General features: G+C 36.2%; 2 protein-coding genes across 3 annotated transcripts in view; both read right to left on the minus strand.

Annotated features, from left to right (window-relative positions):
- LOC109037241 (uncharacterized) overlaps window positions 1–8,598 on the minus strand; it is a 34,620-nt gene extending 26,022 nt beyond the window's left edge. Inside the window, exons 1-7 of one of the 2 annotated variants that reach the window (XR_002009452.2) lie at window positions 8,297–8,598; window positions 6,741–6,846; window positions 5,371–5,785; window positions 4,794–4,911; window positions 2,889–2,968; window positions 2,058–2,116; window positions 1,274–1,361 (exon numbers count right to left, since the gene is read on the minus strand). Coding sequence is in view for 1 of the 2 variants with exons in the window: in XM_019051821.2 (XP_018907366.2) it covers window positions 1,274–1,361; window positions 2,058–2,116; window positions 2,889–2,968; window positions 4,794–4,911; window positions 5,371–5,785; window positions 6,741–6,813 (833 nt within the window). In the remaining variant the exon portion in view is untranslated. The remainder of the gene's footprint in view (window positions 1–1,273; window positions 1,362–2,057; window positions 2,117–2,888; window positions 2,969–4,793; window positions 4,912–5,370; window positions 5,786–6,740; window positions 6,847–8,296) is intronic. The other variant, XM_019051821.2, reaches the window with a different exon arrangement.
- A 2,752-nt stretch (window positions 8,599–11,350) lies between these two features.
- Cc2d2a (Coiled-coil and C2 domain containing 2A) overlaps window positions 11,351–13,216 on the minus strand; it is a 29,105-nt gene continuing 27,239 nt past the window's right edge. The window contains 1 exon segment of the mRNA XM_019051967.2: window positions 11,351–12,233. Within this exon segment, the coding sequence (XP_018907512.2) occupies window positions 12,045–12,233 (189 nt within the window). The 3' untranslated portion in view covers window positions 11,351–12,044.

The following is a 13,216-nucleotide window of genomic DNA, read 5'->3' on the forward strand; positions in this document are numbered from 1 at the left end:
GAAAACCCTGAAAAAATTGTAAAAACCACAATAAAACCATGAGGATGACAAAAAGTCCCAAAATTGTGATTGAAGATGCATGGACAAATCCTCAATCCAACATGAATTGTTGTTACTACCAAATAAATATGATAGTGGTAGTAGTTGTGGTAGTCTTATTTTCCGCCCAATTTTGAGCAAGGACCTCCAGCCTGTCGAGGAAGAATGGAGGAGCTTGTTGGACCATACTCCTTATTCATGCTTATTTGCTATAATGTTCCACTTCATGTCGCAAGGATAAGTGATCATATCAGCAGCTATGGCAGAAAAGCTATCAAGGGCAGAATGAACCACTAGACAAGGTACGAATTAAAGGATTCTGATACATGTTTCATAGCCAAAATTTCACGCAGAACACGATTCCCGCAACAAAAATGACTGCAGAAACCAACTCCTAACGAAGATATTAAGGTTTTTATTTCACATTGGTTACAAGGAATTTGAACTGCCCGCTCACAAGAAACTCAAAGCTCTACGTGAGTCAAATCGCGCACTACGACGGTTTCAGCAATCTTCTCGATCGAGCAATGTTCATTTCCCACCATGTGTTGTTCAAACTATAAGCAATTTGCTATAGCTGAGCCAAATCGTCAAGATTGAGGTTGCCAGTTTTCTATATCGCAAAGAGTGTCATGATAACGTTTAGCGCGATGTGAATCACGTAGAGCATTGAGTTCTCATGAGCGGGTGGTTTGAATTCACGCACCAAGAATCATTGAATATCTTCGCAAGGAGTTGATTTCGGTCATTCTCGTTGTGCACATCGTGTTTTACGTGAAATTTTGGTTAAGAAGCATGTATCAAAATGCTGAAATTCGCACCTTGCCTAGTGGTCCATTGTGGAATACGACCATGCCTCCAACGAGTTGGACTCAGTTGTTTCAGTCTCCTACTCAAAGGTGATGCTGGCAGTCTTGTTCACTATGAATGATCCACAATGTAATCGCAACACGGTGAAACAGGGAAGAATGACCACTACCAGGGGCCATGTCTCTCCATATCCTTTGGTCCTTGAGAGACACACGATGTAATAAAGAGGCATGGTTATCCACGACCACAAAGACAGATTTTCAAAAGACCTAAAAATCCTGTTGCATCGCCGATCAAACCTGGGACCGGGCTGACTTGAACCAAGATATAATACATCATTCCGATTGCAAAAAATCTCATGGTTTGAGAAAAAGAAGGGAAAAGGGAAAATTTTTCAAATGAAATAAAATGGGCACTAACTTACCACATTATTGAGTAGCAAATATCCACGTACTTCTTAACAAACAGTTTCGTTTTCAACAATGCATCAAGTATATGATCAATGGAATGGTCTACAAAAAGAAAAATCAACACTTTCAGTATTAAAGCAATCTAAAATCAAACAAAAAACATCGGAGCTAAATTCGGCAAAGATGGGGGTTTCGATACTCTGTTATCAACACCGAGACAACTGTACAGCTCGACTGCAAAGTCAGGGAGACATACATCTTTTCTTCATACATTTTTACATTTTTGTAAGATACAATTCATTCCAAAATGAAGAGTTCCTCTTTGGAAATGCAAAAGTAGAGCTGTTGCATGATCACTGAATACCACTTTGCTATAAAGTAAGCAAAATGAAACTTCCAAGGAAGTTTATTTTATACACTGAAAAAACTTGAGACAACTTGAAATTTTAGTACAAGATAGCCAGTTTCTGATTGGCATTTCTGTCTTTCGTTTCCGATATGAATTATCTCAGACTTTAAACAAAAACACTACAGGTTGTTCTGCGATTCATTGTTGTGTGTGTATACTCATCAAAATATTGTAAGAAAGTTATTCTTTCTGAACATTCCTCAATACAGAGCTTCTAATACCCCCAAAAAGGGGGAAAAAATAAGGTAAAATTTGAAACATTATTGACCTATAGCAGATATTATTTCAACTAAAAGTATTTAAAAAATTCAATGTAAATTAAGAATGGCAGATTGCACATATATCCTATGCAGTGTAAGTTTGAATAGGTTACATTTCAAAATACTCACCAAGAAGAATATACAGCGACTGCGTCAATTTAGTCTGGATTACTTTATCATTACTAAAACTGAAAACAAGAAAATATCAATCTCTCAAATATAGATCTCAGAATCATAGCTAATCAATAATTAAAATTTAGCAAAGGGGGAAAAGTATTTAGGTCATGGGATTAAAGGGAGGAGTTAAAGAATAGCAGATTGCAAATGCAAAGGCCCATAAAACATGTTTGATTTTGTTTCTTCACTCTACCTAATCTTAACAAACAGGTAGCTATTGTCTCATATACACTGCTGCTTGTCCTTGCCATGTCCAACCGCTCCAAGAGCAAACACGCCCGGACTATTACGGACCCTTCTGTTAAAGATCTCAATTACTTAACAGCAATCCTGCCGACTGTTTTCACATGTTAAGCCTATGATATAGATTCTTTGGTGCCCCTGTCCATTTTGTGGACGGCGGAAAAAGATACCCATGTACGCAGTACGGAAAACATAAATGGGGTGTAATGTACATGGGTATGATACAGCCAGAGTAAACTTGGTAATTGGTGGCTCTTCTTTATTTTTTGTACATTTCTCCCCTCTTACTAGGAACTTCTGCATGGAAAAAGCAACTTGCAGCAAAAATGATTTTCTAAACTTTGATATGTAATTCAAGAGTACTTTTTGCTATAAGCGCCTTGTAGTTATTTTAAGAACCATAAAATAAATGACAATGCCTAAATAACCTTTCACAATGCTCAAACTATAGATGGAATACTAAACGTGATCCCTTAGGACTTAGGGATAAAAATTTAAGTAAAGTTGTTTGGAAGAAATAAACTGTGAAAATAATCTTACCGTGATGCTTTGATTTCTAAATCCAAATAAATTGCCATCAAATCGACCATTTTGTCTAAATAGCATGTGTGCTCTAGAGGCTGAGGAAAAAAAAGAAAAATATTAACCAAGTAAATGAAGCAGGTGAACTGCTTTTAGAGCACCTTTGAAATTAAGAAAAAAACAAATAAAGAAAGACGTCTTCATTACAAGATAAGCTAGTTACTCCAGGCAAATGAATGATTTTTTCAATAGTGCTGAACTGTCAGTAAAATCTTGGAATTAAGAGGAAAACTGGACAACAAGAAATTTGGTTACTTCTGTGAAATTGTTGGTAATTTGTTGGTTGAACTTTTTCCCTTTGACTATTCCCAGTGCACCCAGCACCTTAATATTCACAAATGAGTCAACTTTCCATTGTACGAGGAGGGACCCAAAAAAACCAGAATTTTGCTGTAACTTGGCAACGATAGAAAATATTCGGGTTCCACTGCTAGGAGGTGTAACCAGGAGCTATGAAGAATCACTATGCCAAATTTCACCTTCGTAGCACATTTTCTTTTATTTTGGCAAGACTTGCTTTAAGGGGTTGTCTGATGAGATCGTAGTTTTTGAAGATGGGTCAATTTCAGTAATAACACTTAGCGCTCAAGTTTTTCTCTCTTACTCGATAAAAAAACGACTTCCTCTGTTAACATTTTGAAGTGCTGCTTCTAGAGGACAAGCCTCATCAAAAACTTCAGTATGAGTACAGTTTTTCGCTTTAAAAATGGTGCTGCATTTCCCAAAACCCCTGTAGGGCTCCCTCTAAACTGCCATCGCCACTGGATAGAACCGATGCAAATAATGACGAAAATTGCATTTTTGAGAATGAGGGTAGTTATAGATCATTTAATTAACTAGCAGATATCACTTGAATGAAATATAGAAGCATTCAAAACATTTCTGTGAAAAATTTGGGCCTAAAACGCGTTGGTGCCGAATTGATCCCCCATTTAGCGTTCTAGCCAGAGACCGCCGCTGGGCGTCCAGCCAAAGTTTGAACAATATATCACACTCATGTCATGAGTGAAACATGTTCCCTGCAAGATGCACTCCAAAAATTGACAGAATTAGCCGCGTATTGCCCATGAAAATCACCCATCTTCAAAAATGACGAACTCGCCAGACAACCCCTTAAACCAAGTCTCGCCAAAATAAAAGAAAATGTGCTACGATGTTTAAATTTGGCATAGTGATTTTTCATAGCTTCTAGTTACACCCTGTAGCAGTAGAATTAGGATATTTTCACCGTTGCGAAGATACAGCAAAATTCCAGTTTTTTTTGGGTTCTTCCCCAATGTATTCCTTAAGTGTATTTTGCTTTCAATTCATGGTTAGAAATCAAGATAACATCTTTTCTTTCAAGCAGTATTTGCTAGATTAAAAGATTTCAGCTGAAAGGTTGGCCCTAGTTATAACAGAGCTGTTGCATGTTATGGGGATTTGCAATTTATGTATTTTTAGTTATGTAAAATTTCATAAAAAACACAATCCTCTCCATCATAGCCTCAACTCTGAGAGCTTTTCATGAGCATGACGTTTTCTTTCGCAAAAAACCAGAAGACGATCGTGTTTTTCGCGAAATTTTACATTAGGAAATGTACTTCAATTGCAAATTCCTCTTGTATGTAAGAGCTCTATTGACAGGTGCAGCATGAAGAAAATCAGCTTATGACCAGAAAATGTTGTAAAGGTTGGTTGGTAATCATACGAGTTTCTGACAAATAAATTGAAAAGAGGGAAGAAGTTGCTCCTAGATTCACGGATGATACGCGGGACAGATATAATGAAACGGGCATTCCCTCAGTAGCAAAACATTGTGACTTATCGATTGATATTTTGAGCTACATATCCCCTTCATTCAGTAATTTATCACAATCTTACCTTTTTTAGATCCGAATGATACAAATGAAAAAACAATAAAGCATTGTTTATATCATTTTTCAACAACGCTGCAACTTGTGTTTTCAAATATCCCTCTTGCAAACTCGATGCTATTGATCTGGAATACAAACAAAAATCTGTAAGTAAAAACTAAACAGAGGTAACATACCTGCTCAGAAATAGTAAAACTAATGAGGAAAAAGATCAACTGAAAAAGAAAACTTTAAAACCAAAATGTTAATGCTTGATTGAGATCTAAATCAGAATTGCAACCAATTTTTTCTCTTTTTTTCTTTTAAATTACCTAGAACCATTGGACAAAACCCACAAATGAAATATTTTTAGAAGATGAGCAGAACCTTTTATGGAAAAGAGGGAAGAGAAAATGTTAAAGGAGGTGGGCAAAGAAAGTGACAAACCTGTAAAATTCAGGCTCACAATCATTGAGATCATTGTTCACAAAACTTAAATTTTAATTAATATGCTCTCTTTCTTTAAATTGAAAAGCGAGATGCGTCATAATTGAACGAACAAATTCTTAATGTTACTAATGATTATAAATCGTCCAAAATCATACCTCGAGTACCATGTCATCAACTCTTCCAGGTGCTTCTCGCTTGGTTTCCCAATTGAAGCTTTGGATCTGAGCCGAAACTCTGACTCCCATGGAAAGCTAATCGGGCGAGCTTGCACTGCAACTGGAACTGATGAAGGCAATGGTGGGGATTTTGTTTTTTTCGCATTCAAATCTCCCTGCCCTGGTTGACCAACTTGATGGTTTCCCTTTTTCTGATACAACTGTGGAGGGTGAGGAGAGGTAAGAGGAGAATCGGGGTGAGAGGTAGGAGGGGACTTGATTGGTTCCTTCTTCACATTGGCGTACAATAGCTCTCTCTGTTTTTCCCTGTTTAGTTGCAACTCCACCCGAGGATCACGAATTGAAACAGGATAGGAATGCGGTGGCAGTGGACGTGGTCTACTGTATATATCCCCTGCAACAATAAAGAATACAAAATTAACTTACTACATTCTCCCGCAAAGGCAATGGAGTTCTTGCATATGTCAGGGATTTCCAATTTAAGTACTCTTCTTGATATATAATTTCATGAGAAACATGATTTTCTCTGAAACTTCCAAAGCTCAAGAAGAGCTCTCAAAGTTGAGGCCATAATGGAGGGTGCTTGAAAGTGCTGCGCACTGGCAATTCGATCCACTCATTAAAAAAAGATTATTTCATGCAAAGTAGATACCCAAGTGAAGAGCAAATTAAAATTAAAATTTGAATTAATTACCATTAAACTATAGTACTAACACACTCATCTGCTTAGTACCATAAAATTTCTCTTGCGGAATTTACAAAATATGTATAAGGGTAAAAATGGACATGTTGTTAAACTTTGGACTACCTCAAAGAGCCATCATGTCACTTGGTCCCATTCTATTTGGATTAATTTGAAAATTCATAGGCAAATGAATTTTTTAGGTACCTATGTGACCACATATAATGAACAATGGACCACTAGACAAGGTACAAAGTAATGCATTTGGATTTATGTTTCTTCTTCAAAATTTCGTAGAGAACAAGATTTACGCAGCAAACATTACTGAAATCAACTCCAAATCAAAACATCAACATTATTATTCAGCATTGGATAAGAAAAATTGGAACTTCCTAATGATAAAAAAACCAGTGTTCACTTGACTCAGATTACACACTGCAATGCTTTCAGCAGGCTTCTCAATAGGCAAAGTTCTTTCTCAAGGCTCATTTGGGGGGTTGTTGTTTAGAGTGCGATTTAACTCGAGTGAAATATTGCTTTTCCATTTTGAGCGGATAGTGAGAATAAATGCATCGGAAAACACTAGTATATTTCTTAATAGGGGTTACTTTCAAAAATCTACCCAAGCTCCAAAAAATTAAAAGATTAATAATGCGTTGATCCTTACCTCCTGAATCCATATAGTGATAGGCATCTTGAGTGCTCGACACAAGAGCCTCTTCTTTTATGTACTTAATCATGGTCACCCAGGATGAAGAAAACTCTTGATGAATCTGCAATACGAAAAAAGTTTAAATTAAATCAACTACTAGGGATTTATTTCCACGGCAATTCACCCAACAATGTTCTAGTAGGTACTTATTTTTACGTGTCTAATCTTACAGTCATCTTTCAGAGATTGGAGGTTTGGATGATTTCTTCTCATCAAGCACATTTTATCATAAAGGTAATGGAGGAACAGAAATGGGATTTGGTACCACTAATCACTCCGATCAATGATCACAGCGAACCAAAAGATTCTTCGGTACAATCGACACATAGTAAAACCCAACCTCCAAATCGACAGTAATGACAACTGAATAAATCTGACGCAGACATGTACTTCGATGGCAATCATTTAGGTACCACCAATAATTTGCTTACCAATAAAAGAAAACCCTTTATGATCATTTTACCATTACCAGAGAACCTAGACCTATGGAACCTAACCTCTACACGTATAAACAAAGTTTCTGACAAGTCAAAATCGTAATCCTATGCCTACTCCATACTTGCAAACTGTAGTCTTCCTATATCATAGCATTGTTTCCTAGTTACACCTGATTTGTAGTCGCCATGTTATTCTAGAGTGGCGGCTGGCAATCTCTCGATAGATTGGCCACAAGGTTGAAAAAGCCTTGACTAAATCGATCGTAAAGTCAGCCGAGTTGAAGACATTTCTGGAATTCTAATCATTCCAATTATAGTTCTAGAAGATGTATATGCTAATACTGCCTGTACCAATAGTGCCAACAAACCAGTTAACGAGTCAACTCTTGAAATAATGCCACCAGTAGCACCGTATACATGTACTTTGAAGTAGTAGTTTACAACAAATACCCTCAGTTCAAAGAAGAGCTGCTCCTAGAGATGAGATGTTGGCAATTTTAGCAAGTTCTGAATAAACCTGGAGTTGTGAATACTTCCCAGCTTGAGTAACATCAGCCCTAACTTTGTTCCGTCACAACATTTACAGAACTCAACTAACAATAAGTATGGAATATACACACACATACTTGGTAATTTGTAATTTAAAATTTTTGCTCTGTAATTGTCAATGGCAATCAAATAATGCTGTGATAAAGGACGGATTCCCTGGAACAAGTTGATCAGTCCAAAATTAATACCGTGGGGTAATAGACGCTGCGAGTACAGCAGTGGCATTGGCATTGAGTTGAAAATAATTGGCTACATATTTAATGCAACAAATACCTAAAAAATTATTTTTTTAAACTGAGACCACCATAATGGAAATGCAAACCTCGGCTGCCAGAGAAGTGGAATTCCCTGCAACTGCATAATGGAAAACAAAGCTTTCAGGCAGACTGACTACATTAAGTGGGGCTTGCTTGAAGATCAGTCACGAAAATTTGTCGCGCCACAATTGAGAAATTCAGGGAATCTCACAATGCACGGCAGCGTGAAATTAAAATGAGAGAGGAGAGTCCATAGAAATTTAGGTACCTTGGTGAGGAGTGCTTGTCTTCATTTCCGAGGGCAAGAAAACACGGCAGAATCAAGGCATAACTCGTGCATCACGAACATCGTGATCAGCCCATTGTGAAAAAAGGAACTTTCATCACTTACAAGTGTACCCAAAACAATAATACACTTCACCAACTTTGTTCCACTTCTAGTAAGAGGTAAATACGGAAGAATTCACGGGAAAAGAGAGTAATTTATGGGCATTTGGAAAAGTTGTAAATTCGAACGCACGTAACAAACATCCAAACATCAACCATTTTGTCAATGGCAAGCTTGTCGTTCAACAGCATCGAAATTACTCGCGCGTAACTTTAGAGTTACGGTACTCTTTTCTAATTAATTATTAATGAAAGTCAAATGCTACATCCAATGATTTTAATTTAAGAATAAATGAGTTTTTTAGGGTTCCAGGAGTTTTAAAGCATATGTACTGTCATATCATGACAAACTTCATAGTATTTGAAATAACAGGGGAAAAATGGGCAAATTAGATCTAGGGGTTGACAACATTTTACCGCGAATTTTAAAATTTGGTCGTCACCGACAGAATATTCTTCTGCGGCTTAAACGTGAATAGTAAAATCGCAATGAAAGTCAATGTTTTGAAGCTCTTTCCCTTTGCATTTTTTTTTTTTTTTTTTTTTTTTTTTTTTTTTTTTTTTTTATGGTTTTAAGGCGTTTTATCGGGTAGATACTGCGGCCTTGGATGGGGTATGGAAATATTAAGAGGGTAATTTGTTAGTTTATTTTAGGTACCTTTGCATATTTTAAGTATATATTCTCATAATCATGGGCGGAAATAGGGGGGGGGGGGAGCGCCCCCCTCCCCACAATGCTGCTCGGCCCCGTCCAAAAATGTTAAGGAACCAAGCTACTAATTAACTTTGAGGTAAAAGGCATATTATGGAATGTAATAAATATGAGCTTAATCCTAATATAATCGATCAAAGATATCAGAAAAATGAAAATTACTCGCAAAGTGTGCATAGCTTTCTCCGAGTAAGGAACATGAAATGTAATTTAACTGTACCCGGTGGTGGTTTTTCCCGCATTTTAGCACAATACTTGTTTTCATAAGAGTTAAATTAAAATATATTCAATTAAAACCCACAGAAAGATATGATATTTTTAAAAACAAGTCAGCAAAATTTCTGTCATCTGGAATATTTAATTCCATTTAATTTGTCAATGAGAATGGCTTTTTAATTGCTCCCAAGACGTTCTAATTTTCAAAAATTTTCCTGGGGAAGCTCCCCGAACCCCCCTCTACAGCTGGGGGAGTCCCCCCTTAGCACAAGCCATATATCTTTCTGTGTCCCCCCCCCCCCACAAGAAATTCCTAGTTCCGCCCGTGCTCATAATATAAAATAATAATAATAAAAGATGAGATCACGATGGCTGCAGAAAATGTATACTTATCTCGAATTTGGAAGTTGTAAGTTTCTGCTAATGTTAAAATTCCTTTAAATGAAAACCAACCCATGTTAGTAAAATTTTCTGTGAATTTTCCTCGCTCAATCAACAAAAGTTACTCAAATTTGCGAGGACAAATTTTGATTAGTTTTCTTTGAAGAAAATAAAATATAATCTAAAATTTGTAAACAGTGCAATGGAGATGCGCATTTTTCGCCGCATTCAAATGATGATTCATAATATGAACTACTTTTTGAGGATACCTACCTACTGCATGACATCACTGTGTCCATCCAAGTCTCATACTCTGGTGATAAAAGTCTTTCTCTGAGAAGAATAAAGCAATAAAAAACTTGATTCACCGTTGAAAAGGTGTGCAGTTGAACTGTTTATTTTTAAAAATAGGTCCAGATGCCAAGAATTCATGAGCTTTGAAATTAGGGATAGATACTTTTGGGAAGCAAGGTGTCTTTTACAGGACCATTTTATTAGTAAATTGTCCATCAAGTAGGTAGCTCTCCAGAGCTATAGCTTTTACCGAAAATGATAAAGCATGTACAGCGTGTTTATAAATCGTATTACCCATTATGTTATATCTGACAGCATGAGTAACATAAGTACAATGAAATTCGGCCATTACAAAAACTTTGATATCACCTTTGAATGAGGATGGAATTTTTGAACAGATTGATACTTTGAGAGACATGAGTTTTTGCGATTCTCTGCTGTGTGATGCCTACTAAATTTTCAAGGTTTTTACACAGCAGCCAGGAAAAGAGGGTTGTTGGATAAAACATTTTTTATTTGAGGAGCCACATTTCCGAAGATAGTACCAGCATGAGTTTTTAAAGAATGATGCATTGTGTTAAAGGAGTTATAAATTCAAAATGGACGTCATTTTTCATTTTTGGCTCATCATTAGAAACACTTACTTGCATAGGGAACTAACGGTACATGCGTTGTTTTTAAACTTAATCAGAAATTTTAGTTCCTAATTGCAAAATGTAGTCCAAATGTTGTCAAAAGAGTCAAACCTGCCTTTATATTTTCTAATCTTTCCCTACTTGACGAAACGTTATGGGAGGGTTTTAGATGGAAACTGCACAATCAGCATGATACTAGGAGACCATTAGTTACGTAAAACCATCACAAAAGGAGTCCATTTCACAACTCTCTGGAAAAAGGTCCATTACTGCCTTAACGGCTGATTTATCCTGTTATATTAAAAGGGCATTAACAGGAAGCAAGTTCAGACATAGACAGTTTTCTTGCTGAATTCATTTTAAAGAATCTAATGGTTTTAATTAAATGGGCACATATCAGTGTTATCAAATTTATAACAATTAGGAAGTTTCCCAGAAAAAGGCCCCCCAGCAAAAAATTTCCTTTGAGAAAAGTGCATTTGAAATTTCCAGAATTACTTTCTGGCCACAGGCAGTGACTTAAAGTGGAGCTTGGACTCCAATTTCTGATGTAAATTATACCGTCGGTGGCAGGAAAGTAATAATGAAACCTTCAATTGCACTTTTCTTAGAGGCAATTTTTTGCTATGGGCCCTTATTCTGGAAAGCTCCTCAATTATCTTAAATTTTGAAACTGGAAAAAATGACACTGTTAGAGTAAAAATGTCAAAAAATTACAAATGTTTATTGAAAAATAACTTACAAAATTGCATATATTGTGGTTACACATCAATACCTTTCTGAGTTGAAGATACAAAATTGAAAAATTATTACTTTATATTGCCAATATTTTTGGCATTTTAATTTTTTAATGGGTCTGTGGCACCTATATTTTTCCAATTCATTTTTTGAGAAAAAAACAGCGAGTGAATTAAATTTCTAGCAATTTTTTCAGATTCTTTTCAACTGTGAAGGGCAAAGAAACCCTGTTTTGAAAATGCCAAAAATGGGAGCCGTTTGAAACGATATCATTGACAGAAGCTGACAACGTAGCCAGGAGGGGGGAACCGGCTTTTGCTGATTGGCTGAAATCAGCTCCAGGCATCGCCTAGTTACATTAACTTGACCGTTGGCTCTTGATTGGTCGGATTTTGATCTCCCCTTAGAAATGATTTTTTTGGTTTATTCACAAAATTTTACTTCAGAAAAACTGGACTACAACCCTGCAAGAATTCCTTGCCACTGCTCCAATATTTAATAAATCACACATATTGAGAGTGAAATAATATCAAAACTTAAGACTTTGACCATTAGAATATCCAATAGGCATTAATTGGGAAGTTGTGAATTCTCGACGACATTGCAACGCAATCAGCTCTTGTGATGAGAAATTTTAGATTCAAGAACAAGAACTATCTCCGACGTATTAGAGATGTAACATAGACCCATGCTGATAAAACATGAGCAGGATAGACGTGTATGTACACCGCAAGAGAAAACTCAACATCTTCACAATTATTTGTATGAACGCCAGTTGCTTTGACTGCTTCCATCAGATCGTTCACGTTTGTATAAGGCATGTTTATTGGGAAACCACACATCTGCAAAAATTCGATAATATCGTAAGAGTACAGTTTAGATATTTTGGAAAATACTGCCGTGCTAAGGAAGAACGCTGTAAGAGCCTTCAGACGTTGCCAGATTTCATTTGATAAAAAAAACTGAATTTACTGGGAAAATTGTGAATATTTTTTTTCAAAATGTTCAGACAATTTTGAGAGCAATTTACTCTAAAATATCTGAAAATTTCAAAGAAAAATGTGCATGAATGTCGTTAAAAATACATGTTTTATCAAGGGAAATTTGGCAACTCTCGAATTTTCATACGGCGTTCTTCCTCAGCAGAATACTGATTGACCACTTGACAGCCCACATAGAGAAATGTTTCTCAATTGCGCTGTTTCAATTTTTCTTACATACATTTTACTCCTTTACGGAGGAACCACCTCATGAATTTTTCTGATATTTCTAGTGATTCTCCTATACCCTCTGTGGGATGAGACCTTGAAATTTTTAAATAAATTCGTGTAATGGTTCTTTCACATGCTTTCTTGTAGAAGTTTTCTTTGAGAAGCGATGTGGACTTATTACAATTTCATTGATAAAATCTTGAGCAGGGTGATTAAATATTCTCTATTTTATCAATTCAAACATTACACTCATCAGCAAATAAGTTCTATTAGATTCAAATCTTGCACTAAATGTTGCCTCTGTCTCAGCTAATTCATCTAATGTTCCTAACGGATTAATTTTCGGTTCTAACATTGCAATTTCCTTGATTTTACAGAGGCCAAAAAAATCTCAATAAATACAAGGAACATTGCTCTGTTGAAAAATTTGCCATTTAATCGGTGATAGGTCAAAATGTCCAAAAAAAAATGTCCAGAAGTCAAAATGTCCAAACCTTGAATGCCTAAAAATCTAAAAAGGCCAAATATTACTAATGTCCAGCAGACAAGTAAGTCCAAAAGTAGGTGAATGTCCAAATTAATGGAAAGAGTAATGGACCATTGGACAAGGTACG

The sequence above is a fragment of the Bemisia tabaci genome, chromosome 5 (genome assembly GCF_918797505.1).
Source record: "Bemisia tabaci chromosome 5, PGI_BMITA_v3".
Classification (NCBI taxonomy): Eukaryota; Metazoa; Arthropoda; class Insecta; order Hemiptera; family Aleyrodidae; genus Bemisia; species Bemisia tabaci.